Source organism: Salmo salar, chromosome ssa09 (assembly GCF_905237065.1).
Source record: "Salmo salar chromosome ssa09, Ssal_v3.1, whole genome shotgun sequence".
NCBI lineage: Eukaryota > Metazoa > Chordata > Actinopteri > Salmoniformes > Salmonidae > Salmo > Salmo salar.
The window spans coordinates 93,416,287-93,442,192 of record NC_059450.1 but is presented as its reverse complement, the minus strand read 5'-3'; the positions used below and the strand labels follow the sequence as shown (position 1 = coordinate 93,442,192).

The following is a 25,906-nucleotide window of genomic DNA, read 5'->3' as shown; positions in this document are numbered from 1 at the left end:
CTGAACGATAATTTATAGCGAATGCTATCTGTCTACGGGATACTCCTTTCTCATTTAAAAAGTTTCACCTTGTGACCCATTCTATATATCTGTTGATCGTCATGTAGGTTGAAAGGGGTGTATCTTGGCTATAAAATACCTTTGTACTTTTGTCTTGCCACTCTCAACGGATCATTAGAAATGGTGAATCGTTGACAAGTCATTGCTCTTGCAAAGCTCTCATTATTAAAGATTTAGTTTAAGTATAACTCTGACTTGTGTGATAAGTTTGTCTCTCCTCATTTGATAATAAAGAAATGAACCACCACAGTAAACATTTTAGAAAGCAGCCATTGAATATCCCTTTGAGAATGGTGAAGTTATTAATTACACTTAAAGTCACTACAAAGATACAGGCGTCCTTCCTAACTCAGTTGCTGGAGAGCAATGAAACCGCTCAGGGATTTAACCATGAGGCCAATTTAAAACAGTTACAGAGTTTAATGGTTGTGATAGGAGAATACTGAGGATGGATCAACAACATTGTAGTTACTCCCCAATACTAAATTGACAGAGTGAAAAGAAGAAAGCCTGTACAGAATACAAATATTCCAAAACATGCATCCTGTTTGCAACAAGGCACTACTGCAAAAAAATGTGTAAGAGTAATTAACTTTTTGTCCTGAATACAACGTTTTATGTTTGGGGCAATACAAAACATTACTGAGTACCACTCTCCATATTTTCAAGCAAGGTGGTGGCTGCATCATGTTATGGGTATGCTTGTAATCGACAAGGAATGGGGACTTCTTCAGGATAAAAAATCAACGGAATGGAGCTAAGCACAGGCAAAATCCTAGAGGAAAACCTAGTTCAGTCTGCTTTCCACCAGACACTGGGAAATTAATTTGCCTTTCAGCAGGACAATAACTTAAAACACAAGTTCAAATACACACTGGAGTTGCTTACCAAGAAGAGTGTCGGAGCTACAGCTTGGACTTAAATCTACTTGAAAATCTATGGCAAGACCTGAAAATGGTTGTCTAGCAACAACCAATTTGACAGAGCTTGAAGAATTTTGAAAATAACAAACGGGCAAATATTTGTTTTTTAGGGGGGGAGTACATTGAATGTAAAATCGTTTGTGGACTGCTGAATTGCTCACCTTGTCCCTGATGGACTGTCGTACTACTTCCCTTTCTGCCTCCATTTTCCGGTGCTTATCCTTCCTCTCCTCCTCCTGTTGTCGCAGAGCCTCCTGTCTCTCCTCCTCTTCCTCCTTCTTCTTCTTCACGACCTCTGGATCCTTCTCCTCCTCTCCTCCTAACATTTTCCCCATGTCTTTAGTGGCCCCTGGAGGAAGCAGTCACACACACAGAGCCTGAAGTCCTTCAGTTAAAATACAATACAATGCACTTCAATTTGTCCATCTGCTACCAACCCAAATCCTACAGCCACAACCTGCCACCTGTCTCACTGGTCTAACTGACATACTGTATCAGCAACCTGTCTCACTGGTCTAACTGATATACTGTATTTGCAGCCCAACCTGTCTCACTGGTCTAACTGATATACTGTATCAGCAACCTGTCTCACTGGTCTAACTGACATACTGTATCAGCAACCTGTCTCACTGGTCTAACTGACATACTGTATCAGCAACCTGTCTCACTGGTCTAACTGATATACTGTATCAGCAACCTGTCTCACTGGTCTAACTGACATACTGTATCAGCAGCCCAACCTGTCTCACTGGTCTAACTGACATACTGTATCAGCAACCTGTCTCACTGGTCTAACTGATGTACTGTATCAGCAACCTGTCTCACTGGTCTAACTGATATACTGTATCAGCAGCCTGTCTCACTGGTCTAACTGACATACTGTATCAGCAACCTGTCTCACTGGTCTAACTGATATACTGTATCAGCAACCTGTCTCACTGGTCTAACTGATATACTGTATTAGCAACCTGTCTCACTGGTCCAACTGACATACTGTATCAGCAACCTGTCTCACTGGTCTAACTGACATACTGTATCAGCAACCTGTCTCACTAGTCCAACTGACATACTGTATCAGCAACCTGTCTCACTGGTCTAACTGATATAATGTATCTGCAACCTGTCTCACTGGTCTAACTGATATACTGTATCAGCAACCTGTCTCACTGGTCTAACTGATATACTGTATCAGCAACCTGTCTCACTGGTCTAACTGACATACTGTATCAGCAGTCCAACTCTTGGTCTGTAAAGGTCCAGTAGAGTACAGTAGAGTAAGGATGAAATATAGAGACATTCCCAAATCCAATAATATAAAGTTGCTAGGTATAAAATAATGGTGTATAGACTTCAGTTGTAAAACTAGTGTGTGCACCAGTCAGTCCAGTTTAAAAGGGCAGTGTCGTCTTGTGATCAGTAATGACTGAAATGTCCTGACTCGTAGCACGTGGCAGCTCCCTAGTGACTATAACACAACGATTTCTCACAGCGTATCAATGTTGTTGTTGTTACCAGAGTCAGATCAATAATAAACACAGCATCACCTGAGTGACTATGAATTATGTATATAACAGCAGAGTTAAAACTTTATCCTGAAATTGATCTGCTGCTCTGAAACAGGAAGAGGCTGGCCGCAGGCCAAGTTACTGCTCTGACACAGGATGAATCTGGCCGCAGGCCAAGTTACTGCTCTGAAACAGGAAAAGGCTGGCCGCAGGCCAAGTTACTGCTCTGACACAGGAAGTTACTGGCCACTAGGAGCCAATAGATCCCCCTGGAGCTCCTGGAGATCAGGGTTAAAGGTCACTCTGGAGCCCCTGGAGAGCAGGGTTAAAGGTCACTCTGGAGCACCTGGAGAGCAGGGTTAAAGGTCACTCTGGAGCCCCTGGGAGCAGGATTAAAGATCACTCTGGAGCACCTGGAGAGCAGGGTTAAAGGTCACTCTGGAGCCCCTGGGGAGCAGGGTTAAAGGTCACTCTGCGCACTGTTAGCACTCCACTGCTTTCAAACCTCTACCCGCCCACCGATTATGGCTCTACTACCCCATGATAACAAATGTAAACAACTGTCACGTCTACTCCCTCTCCCCCTCTCTGGCGCTCGTTGTCACCAGTTTTCTTATTATTACACACACCTGTCACTATCGTTACGTGCACCTGTGCCTCATGACACTCACCTGGACTCCATCACCTTCCTGATGACCTGCCCTATATCTGTCACTCTCCGTGGTTCTTTCCTCAGGTGTTATTGGTTCTGCTTCTGTTTCATGTTTGTACGCTTTTCCTGTTTCTTGTTTTGTTCCATGTTCATTTATTTCTTAAATTATTCACTCCCTGAACTTGCTTCCTGACTCCCAGCGTACACGGTACAGAATAACGCCTCACCCAAGGGAAGCATCAGGGAGTGTTTTTTGTTTTTTGTTAGTGTAGGTGACGTCAGGTCCGGGTGTCGCTACCGTAGCAACCGGGGATGCCTCAGCTGGCTCGTCAGGCTTCCATGCCTCAGCCGGCTCGTCAGGCTTCCATGCCTCAGCCGGCTCGTCAGGCTTCCATGCCTCAGCCGGCCCGTCAGGCTCCCGCGCCTCAGCCGGCCCGTCAGGCTCCCGCGCCTCAGCCGGCCCGTCAGGCTCCCGCGCCTCAGCCGGCCCGTCAGGCTCCCGCGCCTCAGCCGGCCCGTCAGGCTCCCGCGCCTCAGCCGGCCCGTCAGGCTCCCGCGCCTCAGCCGGCCCTGTCAGGCTCCCGCGCCTCAGCCGGCTCTATAGGTTGAGGTTTGCAATGTTCTGAATGTTGCATCCGAATGGAATTATTATTCATGTCTTTGATACTGCTTAGGTCACATATACTGCATGATCATCTCTCCAAGTAAAGGTCTTGAGCTTGATTTAATGAAGAGTGGTGAATTCCCTTCTTAGCACGCAAAATGGTACTTCCAAGTGTCAAGAATGAGATATTAATTCATCAATTAGGCCTATGCTAATTCAGTTAAGGTCCATTTATGTCTTTAAAGTAAAAAGAGAGGGTGGTCATAGTGAGATTCCCATAAACTGTGGCAATGAATGCAATGTGTATTGTATACAGTATAAACAAAGATGTTGTTCCATCCTTCTTAAAGGCCCAGTGCAGTCAAAAATGTGATTTTCCTGTGTTTTATATATATTTCCACACTATAAGGTTGGAATGATATTGTGAAAATTATGATAATGCCCTTTTAGTGTAAGAGCTGCTTGAAAAAAACGCCTGAAATTTCTGCCTTTTTTGGTGGGATGAAGTTTTGGCCTGCCTGGTGACATCACCAGTTGGTAAATTAGTTAATAGACCAATCAGAAAGGGAGTTCCAAACTTCTCTACCAATAACAGCTAGTTTTCAGTTTTCCCCTCCTCACTCAGACCACTCCCAGAAAGTCCTATCAAAATGATTCCTTGAGAAATTGCTTTCTGCTAAGAATTTATTTTTGACCATTTTAATTGAAAACAATCACAGTAAGGTTCTTCATTGTTACCCAGAAATGATTTGATATTGAGATTAAAACGGCTGTAATGGGCCTTTAGATAAAAGTGTAGCTGTGGTGCTACGTGGGTATGTCAAATGTACTTTTATTTGAACCTTTAACTAGGCTGAGATGCAGTGCCTTAAACTGCTGCACCACTCGGGAGTCCTAATGTAAACATGTTATAATTAATTAGACTGTCTCTCTTAGCAGTCTCTCTCCACTGGATATCACTGTCATTGTCCTTTGCACATATCTTCCCCATCCAGCTTGTCCTGCAACATTCCATTAGTAGTTGGGTCACCAATTTTCCTTGCACACAAATAATGCATTTTTGGAGCTAATGTGGCCTCCCTTCATACACTCTTTGCTCCTGATGGTAATTCCTTTATTATACCTCAATTGTATAATCTCACAAAGTTTTTGTTTGATATATTCAGAGGATGGTTTGTCCCAGACTGGATGTCACCTCTTATGAATCACCATAAGTAACCCTTAGACTGCATGGCACACAACGTGTTTTGTCTAGTCTAGTGAGAACCTAGAGGAGAGAGAGAACAGGGAACATGGCCCATCGGCTTCCACAGTCTGCAAGTCGGGAACACTGACGCTGCTGAATAATTTGTTAGGGATGGGGGGGGGTTGAAGAATGGAACTCATTTGAATAATGGATGACCCTCATTGGTAAATCATGCTCTCATATGTCAAAAGTAAACTTAAATGTTGGACACTTCGGGATGAACTTTTAAAAATGATCACCAGTATCAAGAAGAGCTCATGAAGATGTATTGTAGCTCGGGGCACCCGCTACAATAGTGCACTTCTTTTGACCAGAGACTTATGAGCCCTGGTCAAAAGAAGTGCACTATGCAGGAAATAGGGTCCCATTTCTGCTGTAGATTACAGTTGATCATGCATGTACAGAGCAGCTTTGTACACTAGCTATCTGGTGTTTTTCTATGATCCAGGAGAAGTAAAATGCCTGAGTTCTAATACTATTACATTTACATTACATTTAAGTCATTTAGCAGACGCTCTTATCCAGAGCAACTTACAAATTGGTGCATTCACCTTATGATATCCAGTGGGACAACCACTTTACAATAGTGCATCTAAATCTTTTAGGGGGGGGGTTAGAAGGATTACTTTATCCTATCCTAGGTATTCCTTAAAGAGGTGGGGTTTCAGGTGTCTCCGGAAGGTGGTGATTGACTCCGCTGTCCTGGCGTCGTGAGGGAGCTTGTTCCACCATAGGGGTGCCAGAACAGCGAACAGTTTTGACTGGGCTGAGCGGGAACTGTGCTTCCTCAGAGGTAGGGGGGCCAGCAGGCCAGAGGTGGATGAGCGCAGTGCCCTCGTTTGGGTGTAGGGACTGATCAGAGCCTAAAGGTATGGAGGTGCCGTTCCCCTCACGGCTCCGTAGGCAAGCACCATGGTCTTGTAGCGGATGCGAGCTTCAACTGGAAGCCAGTGGAGAGAGCGGAGGAGCGGGGTGACGTGAGAGAACTTGGGAAGGTTGACCACCAGACGGGCTGCGGCGTTACAGGTATTATAATACTATTACAGGTATTATAATACCATTACATGTATTATAATACCATTACATGTATTATAATACCCTTACAGGTGTTATAATACTATTACAGGTATTATAATACTATTAAAGTAGGTATCTGGACTGTTAGCATCATAGCATAACAAATAACATGAGTGGTGAAGATATAGCATCTGAGTTAGCTGGTTATGACTATGAACTATTGTGCATCTCAAAAGGCACCCTATTCCCTATAGAGTGTACTACCTTTGACCAGAGCGCCATGGGGCCCTTGTCTGAAGAAGTGCACTATATAGGGATTAGGGTTCCATCTGGGACACCTACAGTGCCCTCAGAAAGTTTTCAGACCTCTTGACTTTTTCCACAGTTTGTTACGTTACAGCCTTATTCTAAAATGTATTAAATAAAAAAAAATGCTCATCAATCTACAAACAATGCCCCATAATGACAAAGCAAAAACAGGTTTTTAAAATGTTCGCAAATGTACAAAAGTATAGGTATTCAGACCCTTTACTAAGTACTTTATTGAAGCACCTTTCGCAGTGATTACAGCCTTGAGTCTTCTTCGGTATGACGCTATAAGCATGGCACCTGCATTTGGGGAGTTTCTCCTATTCTTCTCTGCAGATCCTCTCAAACTCTGTCAAGTTGGATGTGGAGCGTCGCTGCACAGCTATTTTCAAGTCTCTCCAGAGATGTTAGATCGGGTTCAAGCTGGCTGGGCCACTCAAGGACATTCATGGACTTGTCCCGAAGCCACTCCTGTGATGTCTTGGTTGTGTGCTTAGGGTCGTTGTCCTGTTGGAAGGTGAACCTTCGCCCCAGTCTGAGCGGTCCTGAGCGCTCTAGAGCAGGTTTTCATCAAGGATCTCTCTGTACTTTGCTCCATTCATCTTTTCCCTCGATCCTGGCTAGTCTCCCAGTCCCTGCCGCTGAAAAACATCCCCACAGCATGATGCTGCCACCACCATGCTTCACCGTAGCAATGGTGCCAGGTTTCATCCAGACGTGACACTTGGCATTCAGGCCAAAGAGTTCAATCTCGGTTTCATCAGACCAGAGAATCTTGTTTCTCATTGTCTGAGAGTCTTTAGGTGCCTTTTGGCAAACTCCAAGCGGGCTGTCATGTTCCTTTAGCTGAGGAGTGGCTTCTGTCTGGCCACTCTACCATAAAGGCCTGATTGGTGGAGTGCTGCAGTGATGGGAGAACCTTCCAGAAGGACAACCACAGAGGAACTCTGGAGCTCTGTCAGAGTGACCATCAGGTTCTTGGTCACCTCCTGGACCAAGGCCCTTCTTCCCCAATTGCTCAGTTTGGCCGGGAGGCCAGCTCTAGGAATAGTCTTGGTGGTTCATAACTTCTTCCATTTAAGAATGGTGGAGGGCACGGAGTTATTGGGGACCTTCAATGCTGCAGACATTTTTTGGTACCCTTCCCCAGATCTGTGCCTCGACACAATCCTGTCTCTAAGCTCTACGGACAATTCCTTCAACCTCATGGCTTGGTTTTTGCTCTGACATGCATTGTCAACTGTGGGACCTTATATAGACAGGTGTGTGCCTTTCCAAATCATGTCCAATCGATTGAATTTACCACAGGTGGACTCCAATCAAGTAGTAGAAACATCTCGAGGATGATCAATAGAAACAGGATGCACCTGAGCTCGATTTCGAGTCTCATAGCAAAGGGTCTGAATTATTTATTTATTTGAAGACACATATTGATGCCATAAGTCAATGGTGTCACCAATGATTTTAGAAGGCGAGATAATGATGATTTAAAGGTTTTCACCTCCAGAGGTGGTCAGGAAGATCTGATCACAATCAGATCATAATGCATCTTTTAATCATCTACACCTGTCTGAAAATGTGGCCACAATCAGAATGTGGACGAGTTCAGGACAAAGGATGCATGTTAGAACCAGGTATAAACAGGGCTTTAGTCTTCGCTCCATGTTTTGACCTGCTGTAGTTACTGCTCGGCTGTCTGTCTGTCTGTCTGTCTGTCTGTCTGTCTGTCTGTCTGTCTGTCTGTCTGTCTGTCTGTCTGTCTGTCTGTCTGTCTGTCTGTCTGTCTGTCTGTCTGTCTGTCTGTCTGTCTGTCTGTCTGTCTGCCTGCCTGCCTGCCTGCCTGCCTGCCTGCCTGCCTGCCTGCCTGCCTGCCTGCCTGCCTGTGCCTGTGCCTGTGTCTGTGTCTGTGTCTGTGTCTGTCTGGAGACTGATTGAAACAGGCACGTAAATAGCACTCCCTGCTAATCTATTGTGATCAGTCAGAGAGCCTGATGAACCGATATCTAATTAACTATGCAGTGATGCAAAGCAATCCCAGGCCAGAGGCTAGGATCCAGACGGAGATCTGTGTGAGATGCTGGAAGCACGTAACACATCACATCCAGCTTATAGCCAATGATATCAGTCTAAGCTAAATGTGATAGAGAAGTGGAAAAATAGGACTTTATGTTAATACGCAGAATATTTTGACATTTTGAGATCTTGGGGACTAGAAGGTTCTATTTGCAAAATGATGATTCTGAGATAATTGGCTTTAAATTTCCAAACTCTATTTAAAAAAATATATATAACCTTTATTTAACTAGGCAAGTCAGTTAAGAACAAATTCTTATTTACAATAACGGCCTACACTGGCCAAACCCGGATGACGCTGGGCCAGTTGACGCACCGCCCTATGGGACTCCCAATCACGGCCGGTTGTGATACAGCCTGGATTCGAACCAGGGTGTCTGTAGTGACGCCTTTAGCAGTGAGACGCAGTGTCTTAGACCGCTGCGCCACTCGGGAGCCCATTGGTTTGAATGGTGTCAGCAATTTTTATATTGTATTCTTTTGAACTTAACAACATGAATTAAGGTATTTAGAGTACTATATACTGTAGGTAGAGAACATTGAACAGAAAATGGTTATGTCAATAACTACATTTTGACAAAAATGTAGATAGGTACTATAAGGTTCTAACTCTCCATTTAGAATATTTTCAAGTCTTATCTGAAGAAAGTCCCCTGGCCCCCCATTCCCCCAGACCTCCAGCCCCCAGCACAACGCCAGCCCCCCAGTCCCCAGCTGTAGCCTCAGGCCCCCATCAATCCCTCATTCCCAGCCCAATGAAATTACATTCTGCACCCAGGCCAGACCAACCAAATGAAAGGTCACCGCATGGCCACAGCCTCTTCCAGAAAGGCAATTTGCTCCAAGGCTGTCAGAGGAGAGGGGGATTAGCATTGGCAGGCGAGGTATCCTTTTAATTTTACTACCCATAGTCATTCCACCGATTAATCCAAATCAGGATGTTGATTTAACAATGCATTGACCTTTAGACAGAGTTCATCCACAGTGACAAGTTAATCTACATACCATATAGATATAAATGATGGAGCTGTATCTATAGGTTGAGTTGACTATAGATATAAACGATGGAGTATCTGAGTCTATAGGTTGAGTTGACTATAGATATAAACGATGGAGTATCTGAGTCTATAGGTTGAGTTGACTATAGATATAAACGATGGAGTATCTGAGTCTATAGGTTGAGTTGACTATAGATATAAACGATGGAGTATCTGAGTCTATAGGTTGAGTTGACTATAGATATAAACGATGGAGTATCTGAGTCTATAGGTTGAGTTGACTATAGATATAAACGATGGAGTATCTGAGTCTATAGGTTGAGTTGACTATAGATATAAACGATGGAGTATCTGAGTCTATAGGTTGAGTTGACTATAGATATAAACGATGGAGTATCTGAGTCTATAGGTTGAGTTGACTATAGATATAAACGATGGAGTATCTGAGTCTATAGGTTGAGTTGACTATAGATATAAACGATGGAGTATCTGAGTCTATAGGTTGAGTTGACTATAGATATAAACGATGGAGTATCTGAGTCTATAGGTTGAGTTGACTATAGATATAAACGATGGAGTATCTGAGTCTATAGGTTGAGTTGACTACTGCTTCCATCTGAGACCTAAAACCAGAAACCGGTCATAAATTGTGAGCGTTTAATTCCTCGATAGTGATCATAGCTTTACATTACAGTATATTGTCTACAATAAGTTTACCAGGCAGCTTGTTTGACTTGTTTATAGTTTAGCAGTTCTTCCAAATTCAGTTTGCATTTTCTACAGCAATACATTTGTACTTTGATGCAATGATCAAGTTGTCAAGAGGTACGTGCTCCCCTGAGGACAAACATCAGATCGCATGGCGAACAGATGTTCAGTCCATAATATTGACACGTTCATATAGCAGCGTATACAGTACTTACCACCTAAGGCTTGCTTCATCACAAAATTCATGGTTCCTTCTGATACTCTGGTCTTCTACAGACAAACACAACTGTGCATGTAGCCACCCCTTCTTTACCAGATCTCTGTTGCCTTCCTCAGTCTGTGTGAGTGTTTACTTCTTGATCCAAGCTGTGGGGAGAGGAGAGAGAGAGAGAGGAGGGAGGAGAGAGAGAAAGGAAGGAGAAAGGAGAGAGAGAAAGGAAGGAGAAAGGAGAGAGAGAAAGGAAGGAAGGAGAAAGGAGAGAGAGAAAGGAAGGAGAAAGGAAGGAGAAAGGAGAGAGAAAGGAAGGAGAAAGGAGGGAGGAGAGAAAGGAGAGAGAGAAAGGAAGGAGACAGGAGAGAGAGAAAGGAAGGAGAAAGGAGAGAGAGAAAGGAAGGAGAAAGGAGAGAGGAAGGAAGGAGAAAGGAGAGAGGAGAGAGAGAGAGAGGAGAGAGAAAGGAAGGAGAAAGGAGAGAGGAGACAAAGGAAGGAGAAAGGAGAGAGGAGAGAGAGAGAGAGAGAGGAGAGAGAAAGGACGGAGAAAGGAGAGAGGAGAGAGAGAGAGAGAGAGAGAGAGGAGAGAGAAAGGAAGGAGAGAGAGAGAGGAGAGAGAAAGGAAGGAGAGAGAGAGAGAGGAGAGAGAAAGGAAGGAGAAAGGAGAGAGGAGAGAGAGAGGAGAGAGAAAGGAAGGAGAAAGGAGAGAGAGAGGAGAGAAAGGAAGGAGAGAGGAGAAAGGAGAGAGGAGAAAGGAGAGAGAGGAGAAAGGAGAGCGAGGAGTGATGAGAGGAGATAGAGATGAGAGAGAGGAGAGGAGAGAAAGGAGAGAGAGGAGAGAAAGGAGAGAGAGGAGAGAAAGGAGAGAGAGGAGAGAGAAAAGAGAGAGGAGAGAGATGAGAGAGCAAGGAGAGAGAGGAGAGATGAGAGGAGAGATGAGAGGAGAGAGAGAGGCGAGAGAGGAGAGATGAGAGGAGAGAGAGAGGAGAGGAGAGATGAGAGGAGATAGATGAGAGAGAAAGGAGATGAGAGAGAAAGGAGATGAGAGAGAAAGGAGAGAGAGACAAGAGAGAGAGGAGATGTAGAGGAGAGAGAAAGAAGAGAGAGGAAAGAGGAGAGGAAAGGAGAGAGGGGAGAGAAAGGAGAGAGAGAGAGGAGAGAGAGGAGAGAGAAAGAAAAAAGAGAGGAGAGGAAAGGAGAGAGGAGAGGGAGAGGAGAGGGAGGAGAGAGAAAGGAGAGAGAGGAGGGAGAGGAGAGGGAGCAGAGAGAAAGGAGAGAGAGGAGGGAGAAAGGAGAGAGGAGAGGAGAAAGGAGAGAGAAAGGAGAGAGAGAGAGAGAGATGAGAGGGATGAGAGAGAGGAGAGAGATCAAAGAGAGATCAGAGAGAGATGAGAGGAGATATGAGAGGACATATGAGAGGAGAGAGAGGAGAGAGAAAGGAGGAGAGAGAGAGGAGAGAGAAAGGAGAGAGGAGAGAGAGAAAGAGGAGAGAGAGGAGAGAGAGGAAAGAGAGGAGAGGAAAGGAGAGGAGAGAGAGAGAGAAAGGAGAGAGAAGAGAGAGGAAAGAGAGGAGAGGAGGAGGAGGGAGAGGAGAGAGAGGAGAGTGAGGAGAGAGAAAGGAGAGAGAAAGGAGAGCGAAAGGAGAGAGGAGAAAGAGTAGTGATGAGAGGAGATGGAGAGAGGAGAGAGAGAAAGGAGAGAGAGAGGAGAGAGAAAGGTGAGAGAGGAGAGAGAAAAGAGAGATGAGAGAGAGAGGAGAGAGAGGAGAGAGAAAAGAGAGAGATGAGAGAGGAGAGATGAGAAAGGAGAGAGGAGAGAGAAAGGAGAGAGAAAGGAGAGAGAGAGGAGAGAGAAAGGAGGGAGAGGAAAGAGGAGGGGGAGGAGAGAGGAGAGAGAGAAAGGAGAGTGAGGAGAGGAAATGAGAGAGAGGAGAGGGAGAGGAGAGGAAAGGAGAGAGAGGAGAGAAAGGAACAATGAAAGACAAAACAGTTTACTGGAAGATGTTAACAAAGGATATGGACAGTGGCTAGGTACAGTATGGTTGAGGTAGTAGGGTGTGTGTGTGTGCGTGTGCGTGTGTGGTTGTAGAGCATAAAGTATCAATCTCTATGTTGTGGAGTCTACATCTATGTCAGTATCTCATCACTGAGCTCTATTAGAACAGAGTATATTTCCTGATACAGTATCTCATCACTGAGCTCTATTAGAACAGAGTATATTTCCTGATACAGTTAACCATCGGTGCTGATTTCACCTCCTAGATGTCCCTCTGGTCCCCCTTTGAAAGATAATCCCATTCCCCAGAACACCCAGGATCAATACCAAGGTACTCTCCTGTGTTTGAGACCCAGGGGGTAAAGGGTGCTTGAGACCCAGGGGGTAAAGGGTGCTTGAGACCCAGGGGGGTTAAGGGTGCTTGAGACCCAGGGGGGTTAAGGGTGCTTGAGACCCAGGGGGGTTAAGGGTGCTTGAGACCCAGGGGGGGGTTAAGGGTGCTTGAGACCCAGGGGGGGTTAAGGGTGCTTGAGACCCAGGGGGGGTTAAGGGTGTTTGAGACCCAGGGGGGTTAAGGGTGCTTGAGACCCAGGGGGATTAAGAGAAGAGCGTCCCAAATGGAACCTCATTCCCTATACAGTGCACTACTGTTAGGGCTCTGGTCAAAAGTAGTGCACTATGTAGGGAATAGGATGCCTTTGGGACGTAACCATATTCTATCGGGCATCAGCACTGAGCTGAGTGCTTTCACTGCATTAGCCCCTGCTACTATTCATCTGGACAAGGTATCTCCTTAAGGAGCAGTAAACTTAATTTTTTTATAATTAATGTAGTGCCAACAGCCAACTACATTAGAATAGAGGGGTTTTCATGTTCTGCTTGCTTGTTGATATAGAGTAGAACTCTATGCAAGTGTAGATGGTTGTTGACTGTACAACCCCAGGAAGTCAACCCAGACCATATTAATAGTTTCCTTTTTTAATAAAAAAAATATATATATCAATGCCAAACTTGATGACTCTGAAATGTTTCACGTTGATAGGCCCTTGTGAAGTGGATTTAAATGGACATGTAAAATTTGATTTGTTGATTTATCAATAACTCAGTCATCTCTTAAACCAATCCCTTAGCTTTGGTATCATTTGGTCATATGGTTCATGAAAATACGTTTTTTTTAAATATCCAAGATGGAGGAAAATCTGTCCTAATGGACCGTATGGGTTCTTGAGGCAAATCTGTTCAGCATGAGGAAAGACACCTACATACAAAGTTTCAAGTCTATTGGTGGTATTCAAAGTCGAGGGTCGCAGAGGAACTGCAGTGGGGTCGCCAAATATATATATATATATATACAGTATATACACTATATATACAAAAGTATGTGGACACCCCTTCATATTAATGGATTTGGCTATTTCAGCAACACTCATTGTTGACAGGTGTATACAATTGAGCAAACAGCCATGCAATCTCCATAGACAATCATTGCCAGGAGAATGGCCTGTACTGAAGAGCTCAGTGACTATCAACGTGGCACCATCATAGGGTGCCACCTTTCCAACAAGTCAGTTTGTCAAATCGTTTCTGTATGCTAGTGGGATGGGTGTGGCTTCGCGACAATGTTCACAATCAATCAAATTCAATCAAATGTATTTATGAAGCACTTTTTACATCAGCCGATGTCACAAAGTGCTATACAGAAACACAGCCTAAAACCCCAAACAGTAAGCAATGCAGATATAGAAGCATGGTGGCTAGGAAAAACTCCCTAGAAAGGCAGGAACCTAGGACGAAACCTAGAGGCACCAGGCTCTGAGGGGTGGCCAGTCCTCTTCTGGCTGTGCCGGGTGGAGATTATAACAGTACATGGCCAAGATGTTCAAACGTTCATAGATGACCAACAGGGTCAAATAATAATAATCACAGTGGTTGTAGAGGGTGCAACAGGTCAGCACCTCAGGAGTAAATGTCAGTTGGCTTTTCATAGCCAATCATTCAGAGTTAGAGACAGCAGGTGCGGTAGAGAGAGAGAGTCGAAAACAGCAGGTCCGGGACAAGGTAGCACGTCCGGTGAACAGGTCAGGGTTCCATAGCCGCAGGCAGAACAGTTGAAACTGGAGCAGCAGCATGACCAGGTGGACTGGGGACAGCAAGGAGTCATCAGGCCAGGTAGTCCTGAGGCATGGTCCTAGGGCTCAGGACCTCCGAGAGAGAGAGAAAGAGAAAGAGAGAGAGAGAATTAGAGGGAGCATACTTAAATTCACACAGGACACCGGATAAGACAAGCGAAATACTCCAGATATACGTAACAGACTGACCCTAGCCCCCCGACACATAAACTATTGCAGCATAATTACTGGAGGCTGAGACAAGAGGGGTCGGGAGACATTGTGGCCCCGTCCGACTATATCCCCGGACAGGGCCAACCAGGCAGGATATAACCTCACCCACTTTGCCAAAGCACTGCCCCCACACCACTAGAGGGATATCTTCAACCACCAATTTACTACCCTGAGACAAGGCCAAGTATAGCCCACGAAGACCCCCCCCCATGGCACGAACCCGAGGGGGGCGCCAACCTGGACAGGAAGATCACATCAGAGACTCAACCCACTCAGGTGACGCACCCCTCCTAGGGACGGCATGGAAGAGCACCAGTAAGCCAGTGACTCAGCCCCCGTAATAGGGTTAGAGGCAGAGAATCCCAGTGGAGAGAGGGGAACCGGCCAGGCAGAGACAGCAAGGGTGGTTTGTCGCTCCAGTGCCTTTCCGTTCACCTTCCCATCCCTGGGCGAGACTACACTCAATCATAGGACCTACTGAAGAGATGAGTCTTCAATAAAGACTTAAAGGTTGAGACCGAGTCTACGTCTCTCACATGGATAGGCAGACCATTCCATAAAAATTGAGCTCTATAGGAGAAAGCCCTGCCTCCAGCTGTTTGCTTAGAAATTCTAGGAACAATAAGGAGGCCTGAGTCTTGTGAACGTAGCGTATGTGTAGGTATGTACGACAGGACCAAATCGGAGAGATAAGTAGGAGCAAGTCCATGTAATGCTTTGTAGGCTAGCAGTAAAACCTTGAAATCAGCCCAAGCCGTAACAGGAAGCCAGTGTTGAGAGGCTAGCACTGGAGTAATATGATCACATTTTATGGTTCTTGTCACAAGAGCAGCTGCTCACCGATTTGACAGCTCCAACGCAGTTAAACCTCCGACACCTCCAAAACATCAGCTATGCGGGTGATCTGATTGAATCTAGGCCTAAGAAGAACAATAGCTTTGCTGTGAACCCCTAATTAGAGCTAGTATGGAGTCCAGCTCTGCTCTCACATACCCATCCCTTCTGCTGCCACTTTTTCCATTATTTATTCATATGGGTCTATGGTGATACATTATGCCCTCAGCCTCTAACTGGAAGGAGAAGGTTACATGGTTACATTACATTTTTCTTTGGAAATAATCAGCCTGGGATATTACGGATATTACAGAAACATGTCTCATTTGGGGCTACTAAGAACGTAGAAAATGTATAGCATGTTAATAAAATATTTGATTTAATACATTATTTCAAGTAAAGTGCCTTCTAAATGAATTAAGCATATTTTTACCATAGAGATCCTATAATTCTGCGTTCTATGTAATTCTGTAGTTATTACGATATGAATAGGGCATCTGTTTACATGTGGTTCTATTAACCATAGAAGGAGCTGATAGTAATTAAATTCTGCAAACACCAAATATTCAATTTAATTAAAATAAAATTGTGCATTGGGCTCTTTCAATTCAGATAGAATTTCCATTGTCCAAACATGAAATTTAATTGGCTTCAACAAGACATTTAAGACACGGAATCAATGCAGCATTTGTAAGTGTAAGTAAATGTCATTTCGGGTAATTGTATTTTTACTAAATTGCTGCCTGTGTCAATATTGCTCCCTTTCATAACATAAATAATGACAGAAATAGTGTTAAGAAAGGTTGGCGTCTCTGCTCTCCCATGTATACCAGGGGGGTATGGATGATGGTACGCAGACCCACAAGCCACTGCGGCCCCTCATGATGAGTTCAGTTTTTTTGTGGTCCCCACCCCCATTCTAAGTTGCCCAAGTTGGTGAGTGTAGATGGAACAGGGATATTGTTATCCACGTCGGCACCAACAATGTTAGGATGAAACAGTCAGAGGTCACCAAGCTCAATGTAACTTCAGCGTGTAACTTAGCTAGAAAGATGTGTTGGCATCGAGTAATTGTCTCTGGCCCCCTTCCAGTTAGGGGGAGTGATGAGCTCTACAGCAGAGTCTCACAACTCAATCACTGGTTGAAAACTGTTTTCTGCCCCTCCCAAAAGATAGAATGTGTAAATAATTGGCCCTCTTTCTGGGACTTCCCCACAAACAGGACCAAGCCTGGCCTGTTGAGGAGTGACGTACTCCATCCTAGCTGGAGGGGTGCTCTCATCTTATCTACGAACATAGACAGGGCTCTAACTCCTCTAGCTCCACAATGAGATAGGTTGCAGGCCAGGCAGCAGGCTGTTAGCCAGCCTGTCAGTTTAGTGGAGTCTGCCACTAGCACAGTCAGTGTAGTCAGCTCAGCTATCCCCATTGAGACCATGTCTGTGCCTCGATTTAGGTCGGGCAAAACTAAACATGGCTGTGTTTGATTTAGCAATCTCACTGGAATCAAGACCTCCTCCATTCCTGTCATTATTGAAAGAGATTGTGATAATATCTCACATCTCAAAATAGGGCTACTTAATGTTAGATCCATTGCTTCCAAGGTCAATGAACTAATCACTGATCATAACCTTAATGTGATTGGCCTAACTGAAACATGGCTCAAGCCTGATGAATTTACTGTGTTAAATGAGGCCTCTCCTCCTGGTTACACTAGTGACCTTAGCCCCACAGCATCCCGCAAAGGCAGAGGTGTTGCTAACATTTATGATAGCAATTTTCAATTGACGAAGAAAAAGACTGTGTTTTTGTCTTTTGAGCTTCTAGTCATGAAATCTAGGCAGCCTACTCAGTCACTTTTTATAGCTACTGTTTACAGGCCTCCTGGGCCGTATACAGCGTTCCTCACTGAGTTCCCTGAATTCCTATCGGACCTCGTAGTCATGGCAGATAATATTCTACTTTTTGGTGACTTCAATATTCACATGGAAAAGTCCAACAGACCCACTCCAAAAGGCTTTCAGCGCCATCATCGACTCATTGGGTTTTGTCCAAAATGTCTCCAGACCTACGCATTGCCACAGTCATAACCTGGATATAGTTTTGTCCCGTGGAATAAATATTGTGGATCTAAATGTTTTTCCTAATGATCCTGAACTATCGGACCACTATCTAATTACGTTTGCAATCGCAACAAATAATCTGCTCAGACCCCAACCAAGGATTATCAAAAGCCACACTTTAAATTCTCCGACATCCCAAAGATTCCCAGATGCCCGTTCAGACTCCCTCCAACTACCCAAGGACATCGGAGTACAAAAATCAGTTAACCACCTAACCGAGGATCTAAATTTAAACTTGCGTAATACCCTAGAATCAGTCGCACCTCTAAAAACCAAAAACCTTTGTCACAAGAAATTTGCTCATATATATTTGATATACAGATATGTTATACAGAAAATACCCAAGTCCTGAAGCAAAATTGGAATTCCACCATTTCCGTCTTCTGACTAGCTTAGTGTAACGGCTGTCTTCAGAAATGAACCAAGGCGCAGCAGGTATGTGAATACTCATATTTAATTACCCAACAAAAGGAGTAAAGCATCCACAGGAAACAATAAACACGACAGCAGCAACAGTTTGCAGGCTAAAAAACGCAGTGCAAAACAACCACCCACAACCCCAAAGAAAAACACACACACCTATATAGGACTTCCAATCAAAGGCAACTCAACACACCTGCCTTCAATTGGAAGTCCCAATCACCAACCCAACATTTAACAAACACAAACCACCTGCCACATCCTGACCAAGACTAACACAATTACGCCCTCTGCTGGTCAGGACGTGACACTTAGAAAGACAGTAATACCATGTAATATCAAGGAGCCCTCACTGCTGCCTGATCAGCCTACTTTTCCAACTTAATTGAGGAGAATAAAAACAATCCCACCCCAAAACATTTATACTGTTGCAAAGCTAACTAAAAAGCAGCATTCCCCAAGTGAGGATGGTCTTTACTTCAGCAGTGATGAATTCATGAACTTCTTCAACGGAAAGATCATGATCATTAGAAAGCAAATAACGGACTCCTCTTTGAATCTGCGTATTTCTCCAAAACTTAGTTGTGCCTAGTCTGCACAGAACTGCCAGGACATAGGATCAATGGAGACACTCAAGTTTTTTAATCCTGCATCTCTCGACACATTCATGAAAATAGCCATGACCTCTAAACCTTCCAGATGCCTACTGGACCCAATTCCAACTAAACCACTGAAGGAGCTACTTCCTGTGCTTGGCCCTCCTATGTTGAACATAATAAACTGCTACCTATCCTCCAGATGTGTACCAAACTCACTAAAAGCAAAACTTTGACCCGGAAAATTTCCAAAACTATCGTCCTATATCGAATCTCCCATTCCTCTCAATTTGTTTCGAAAAAGCTGCTGAAGACAAAGTTGTATACGAAACGCTTCAGTCTGGTTTTAAAACCCCATCATAGTACTGAGACTGCAATTGTGAAGGTGGGAAATTACCTTTTAATGGCGTCAGACCAAGGCTATGCATCTGTCCGTGTGCTCCTAGACTTTAGTGCCACTTTTGAAACCCTCAATCACCATATTCTTTTGGGGAGATTGGAATCCCTAATTGGTCTACACGGACAAGATATTGCTTGGTTTAGAACTTTTCTGTCAGAAACATATCAAAAGTTTGTCTCGGTGGATGGTTTGTCCTCTGACAAATCAATGGCACGTTTCGGTGTTCCTCAAGGTTCCGTTTTAGGACCACTATTATTTTCACTATATATTCTACCTCTTTGTGATGTCATTCGGAAACACAATGTGAACTTTCACTGCTATGTGGACGACACACAGCTGTACATTTCGATGAAACATGGTGAAGCCCCAAAATTGCCTTCCTTGGAAGCGTGTTTCAGACATAAGGAAGTGGATGGCGGCACATTTTTTACATTTGAACTTGGTCAAAACAGAGATGCTAGTTCTAGGTCCCAAGAAACAAAGAGATCTGCTTTTTGATCTGACAATTAATCTTGATGATTGTACAGCCGTCTCAAATAAAACTGTGAAGCACCTCAGCGTTACTCTGGACCCTGATCTCTCTTTTGACGAACATATCAAGAATATTTCAAGGGCAGCTTTTTTCCATCTTGGTAACATTCGTAACAGAAACGTTTTGTCCAAAAATTATGCAGAAAAGCTAATCCATGCTTTTGTCACTTCTAGATTAGACTACTGCAATGCTCTACTCTATGGCTACCCGGATAAAACACTAAATTAACTCTGTTAAGGCTAGGGCTGACTTCAAGGTTTTACTGTTAACCTACAAAGCATGGACTTGCTCCTACCTATCTCTCCGATTTGGTCCTGCCGTACATACCTACACGTATGCTACGGTCACAAGACACAGGCCTCCTTATTGTCCCTAGAATTTCTAAGCAAAAAGCTGGAGGCAGGGCTTTCTCCTATATCCTATCCATGTGAGAGACGCAGACTCGGTCTCAACCTTTAAGTCCTACTGAAGACTCATCTCTTCAGTAGGTACTATGGTTGAGTGTAGTCTGGCCCAGGTGTTCGAAGTTGAAAGGCAAGGCACTGGAGTGACCCTATTACAGGGGCTTAGTCACTGGCTTACTAGTGCTTTTCCATGCCGTCCCTAAGAGGGGTGCGTCAATTGACTGGGTTGAGTCACTGATGTGATCTTCCTGTCCGGTTTTGCGCCCCCTCGGGGTCGTGCAGTCAGTGGTGGAAAAAGTACCCAATTGTCAGACTTGAGTAAAAGTAAAGATACCTTAATAGAAAATGACTCAAGTAAAAGTCACCCAGTAAAATACTATTTGAGTAAAAGTTTAAGTGTTTGATTTTAAATATACTTAAGTATCAAAAGTAAATGTAATTGCTACAATATACTTAAGCATCAAAAGTTAAAGGTAAAGTATAAATATTTTCAAATTCCTTATATTAAGCAAACCAGGCAGTCAACCAGATCAGAGGCAGTAGAGATGACCAGGGATGTTCTCTTGATAAGTGTGTGAATTAGACAATGTTTCTGTCCTGCTAACCATTAAAAATGTAACAAATACTTTTGGGTATCAGGGAAAATGTATAAAGTACATAATTTTCGTTAGGAATGTAGTGAAGCAAATGGAAAAGTAGTAAACAAATCTAAATAGTAAAGTAAAGTACAGATACAGCAAAAAAACTACTTGAGTAGTACTTTCAAGTATTTTTACTTAAGTACATTACTCTACTGCTGATTGGTTGAGAAGATCTTTCATGGGCTATACTCATCCTTGTCTCAGGGTAATAAGTTGGTAGTCTGTTGATATGCCTCTAGTGGTGTGGGGGCTGTGCTTTGGCAAAGTGTTCCTGCTTTTCTAGGGAGTTATTCCTAGCCACCATGCTTCTATATCTGCATTGCTTACTGTTTGGGGTTTTAGGCTGGGTTTCTGTGTAACGGCTGTCGTAGAGAGGGGACCAAAGCGCAGCGTGTTGAGTGCTCATGATGAAATTTATTATAACTCAAAAACACTAAAGACAAAACAACAAACAGAAAACGAACACGCACAGTTCTGTCAGGTACATAGACTAAACAGAATACAACTACCCACAAACACAGGTGGAAAAAAACCCTACCTAAATACAATCTCCAATTAGAGACAACGAGGACCAGCTGCCTCTAATTGGAGATCATCCCAAAAAACAACAACATAGAAATAGAAAACTAGAACTAAACATAGATATAGAAAACATAGAAAAACACAAAACACCCCCCTGTCACGCCCTGACCAACTCTACCATAGAAAATAACATCTTACTATGGTCAGGACGTGACATTCTGTATAGTACTTTGTGACATCTGCTGATGTAAAAAAGGGCTTTATGAATACATTTGATTTGATTTGATCTCTGCTCTATAGGTTTACCGAGACTGTGAGCAGTCAAGAGAAAATGTATCCACGCTGTCCTACTGTACTGAATCTGTTCAGACCAGTAAACTATACACTATCAACCAGAATATAGAGATATGTTTTACTCTACTGAATCCGTTCAGACCAGTAAACTATACAGTGTCTCTCAACCAGAACATAGAGAATGCATCCCAAATGGCACCCTATTCCCTTTATATTGCACTAGTTTTGACCAGGGCCCATAGAGTGCCATTTGAGACGCACACAGATAAAGAACATCCTCAACAACAACAACACTGTCCATCTCCATCAATAGTCTAAAGTACATGTCTAGCTGAAGTAAGGACTGAAAGACATCGCCTGAATCTGAAATGGTACACTATTCCCTATGTAGTGCACTACTTTTGACTAGAGCCTATAGGGTAGGGGTCAAAAGTAGTGCAGTATATAGGGAAGAGGGTGCCATTCGGGACGAACATCATGGCTAGCTGCAGGGAGGGGATGGGACGAACTGAAAGATCATCTCTTCCTGCTCAAGGAGAATTGAGACGACGGATGAAAGATGACATTTACTAAAAGCAGATTGCACAGAGTTGTGTAATTAATGGATGAGGGCACCAGATAACATATAAGACATATATATTACTGTTTCCTGTGAAGTACCATCTGGTCACCAACAACGACATTATGGAGAAAAACATGCTTCACTTCTACTTTTGAAAAAAATGAAATCAAATAAATTTCACACAAAGAGCCCTTGGAAAAGATTACTGACCTGTTCCACTGCAGAGTTTCTAAACCCAGAGGCCCAACATCACAAGACTTCCAGGAACGCTTGCGTAGCACACTGGGCATACCAGAACGGGGTTTGGGGTTTGGCAAGCCAATGAGATAAGTGAAAAATGTGTCCTTATTTGTAAATTTTCTCTAAATCTAAATGAAAAACCTAGATTCGAGCCAATGTCTCAAGTAGCTGAAACTGTCATTACTGCAACCTTGTGAAAGTGATAAACTGACACATTTCAATTTTTTAAATCAAAAACAACATATCGAAAGGAGTGCCTTTGATTTGACAGCCTGCACATGCGCAGTTCAGGGTGTCACGAACCATTATGACTAATGAAGTGTTTCTGTGTATGAGCTTAGCTAGCTAGCGTCGCCATGACGTTGTCTTCAAGCACAATCGGGGATTTCTATTGGAGAAGCTGTTTCTGCCCATCTTCATAATGTACCGTCTTTGGTGCCACCCTGGATGCCAATGGCACGTGATACAATACACGGTAATGGAGACGGTAGAAATGCTCACTGACATTTCATTCCTGCTTGTTTTTTCTCCGTTTATATCGTCCATTAATGTCAAGAGAAAATACACTGAGTGTACAAAAAATTAAGAACACCTTCCTAATATTGAGTTGCACCCCCTTTTGACCTCAGAACAGCCTCAATTCGTCGGGGCATGGACTCTACAATTGTTGAAAGCGTTCCACAGGGACGCTGGCCCATGTTGACTCCAATGCTTCCCATATATATTTCAAGATGGCTGGATGTCTTTTGGGTGGTGGACCATTCTTGATGGACACGTGAAACTGTTGAGCTTGAAAAACCCATTTCTTGACACACTCAAACCGGTGCACCTGGCACCTATTACAATACCCCGTTCAAAGGCACTTAAATATTTTGTCTTGCCCAGTCACCCTCTGTATGGCACACATACATCATTTATTTCCCAATCGTCTCAATGCTGAAAAATCCTTCTTTAACCTGTCTCCTCGCCTTCATCTACACTGATTGAAGTGGATTTAACAGGTGACATCAATCAGGGATCCCCTGGATTCACTCTGTCAGTCTATGTCATGGAAAGAGCAAGTTTTTCTAATGTTTTGTACACAGTGTATAAGACACTGTATAGAATCTTAGTCAGCACCTCTACACACATTATACAGTTCACTCTACCGTTAGTCATCACCTCTACACATTATACAGTTCACTCTAACATTAGTCAGCACCTCTACACATTATACAGTTCACTCTACTGTTGGTCATCACCTCTACACACACTATACAGTTCACTCTACCGTTAGTCATCACCTCTACACATTATACAGTTCACTCTACCATTATCAGCACCTCTACACATTATACAGTTCACTCTACCGTTAGTCATCACCTCTACACATTATACAGTTCACTCTACCGTTAGTCATCACCTCTACACATTATACAGTTCACTCTACTGTTAGTCATCACCTCTACACATTATACAGTTCACTCTACCGTTAGTCATCACCTCTACACATTATACAGTTCACTCTACCATTAGTCAGTACCTCTACACACATTATACAGTTCACTCTACCATTAGTCATCACCTCTACACATTATACAGTTCACTCTACCGTTAGTCATCACCTCTACACACTTTATACAGTTCACTCTACCGTTAGTCAGCACCTCTACACACATTATACAGTTCACTCTACCGTTAGTCATCACCTCTACACACTTATACAGTTCACTCTACCGTTAGTCATCACCTCTACACACATTATACAGTTCACTCTACACATTATACAGTTCACTCTACCGTTAGTCATCACCTCTACACATTATACAGTTCACTCTACCGTTAGTCAGCACCTCTACACATTATACAGTTCACTCTACCATTAGTCAGCACCTCTACACACATTATACAGTTCACTTTACCATTAGTCATCACCTCTACACACATTATACAGTTCACTCTACCATTAGTCATCACCTCTACACACATTATACAGTTCACTCTACCATTAGTCATCACCTCTACACACATTATACAGTTCACTCTACCGTTAGTCATCACCTCTACACACATTATACAGTTCACTCTACCGTTAGTCAGCACCTCTACACACATTATACAGTTCACTCTACCATTAGTCATCACCTCTACACACATTATACAGTTCACTCTACCGTTAGTCATCACCTCTACACACATTATACAGTTCACTCTACCGTTAGTCATCACCTCTACACACATAATACAGTTCACTCTACCGTTAGTCATCACCTCTACACACATTATACAGTTCACTCTACCGTTAGTCATCACCTCTACACACATTATACAGTTCACTCTACCGTTAGTCATCACCTCTACACACATTATACAGTTCACTCTACCGTTAGTCATCACCTCTACACACATTATACAGTTCACTCTACCGTTAGTCATCACCTCTACACACATTATACAGTTCACTCTACCGTTAGTCATCACCTCTACACACATTATACAGTTCACTCTACCGTTAGTCATCACCTCTACACACATTATACAGTTCACTCTACCGTTAGTCATCACCTCTACACACATTATACAGTTCACTCTACCATTAGTCATCACCTCTACAACATTATACAGTTCACTCTACCATTAGTCATCACCTCTACACACATTATACAGTTCACTCTACCGTTAGTCAGCACCTCTACACACTTTATACAGTTCACTCTACCATTAGTCAGCACCTCTACACACATTATACAGTTCACTCTACCATTAGTCAGCACCTCTACACACATTATACAGTTCACTCTACCGTTAGTCATCACCTCTACACACATTATACAGTTCACTCTACCGTTAGTCATCACCTCTACACACATTATACAGTTCACTCTACCATTAGTCATCACCTCTACACATTATACAGTTCACTCTACCGTTAGTCATCACCTCTACACACTTTATACAGTTCACTCTACCGTTAGTCAGCACCTCTACACATTATACAGTTCACTCTACCATTAGTCAGCACCTCTACACACATTATACAGTTCACTCTACCGTTAGTCATCACCTCTACATACATTATACAGTTCACTCTACCGTTAGTCATCACCTCTACACATTATACAGTTCACTCTACCGTTAGTCAGCACCTCTACACATTATACAGTTCACTCTACCATTAGTCATCACCTCTACACACATTATACAGTTCACTCTACCGTTAGTCATCACCTCTACACATTATACAGTTCACTCTACCGTTAGTCATTTACATTTACATTACATTTAAGTCATTTAGCAGACGCTCTTATCCAGAGCGACTTACAAAATGGTGCATTCACCTTATGATATCCAGTGGAACAACCACTTTACAATAGTGCATCTAAATCTTTTAAGAGGGGGGCGGTTAGAAGGATTACTTTATCCTATCCTAGGTATTCCTTAAAGAGGTGGGGTTTCAGGTGTCTCCGGAAGGTGGTGATTGACTCCGCTGTCCTGGCGTCGTGTGGGAGCTTGTTCCACCATTGGGGTGCCAGAGCAGCGAACAGTTTTGACTGGGCTGAGCGGGAACTGTGCTTCCTCAGAGGTAGGGGGGCCAGCAGGCCAGTGGTGGATGAACGCAGTGCCCTTGTTTGGGTGTAGGGCCTGATCAGAGCCTGAAGGTATGGAGGTGCCGTTCCCTTCACAGCTCCGTAGGCAATCACCATGGTCTTGTAGCG

The 25,906-nt window shown here is 43.6% G+C and overlaps 1 protein-coding gene across 1 annotated transcript in view; it reads right to left on the bottom strand.

Moving 5' to 3' along the window:
- Window positions 1-25,906, bottom strand: part of LOC106612282 (complexin-2) — a 96,207-nt gene that overhangs the window by 3,592 nt on the left and 66,709 nt on the right. Inside the window, exons 2-3 of the mRNA XM_014213310.2 lie at window positions 10,311-10,461; window positions 1,145-1,332 (exon numbers count right to left, since the gene is read on the bottom strand). Of these exons, the coding sequence (XP_014068785.1) occupies window positions 1,145-1,332; window positions 10,311-10,341 (219 nt within the window). The 5' untranslated portion in view covers window positions 10,342-10,461. The remainder of the gene's footprint in view (window positions 1-1,144; window positions 1,333-10,310; window positions 10,462-25,906) is intronic.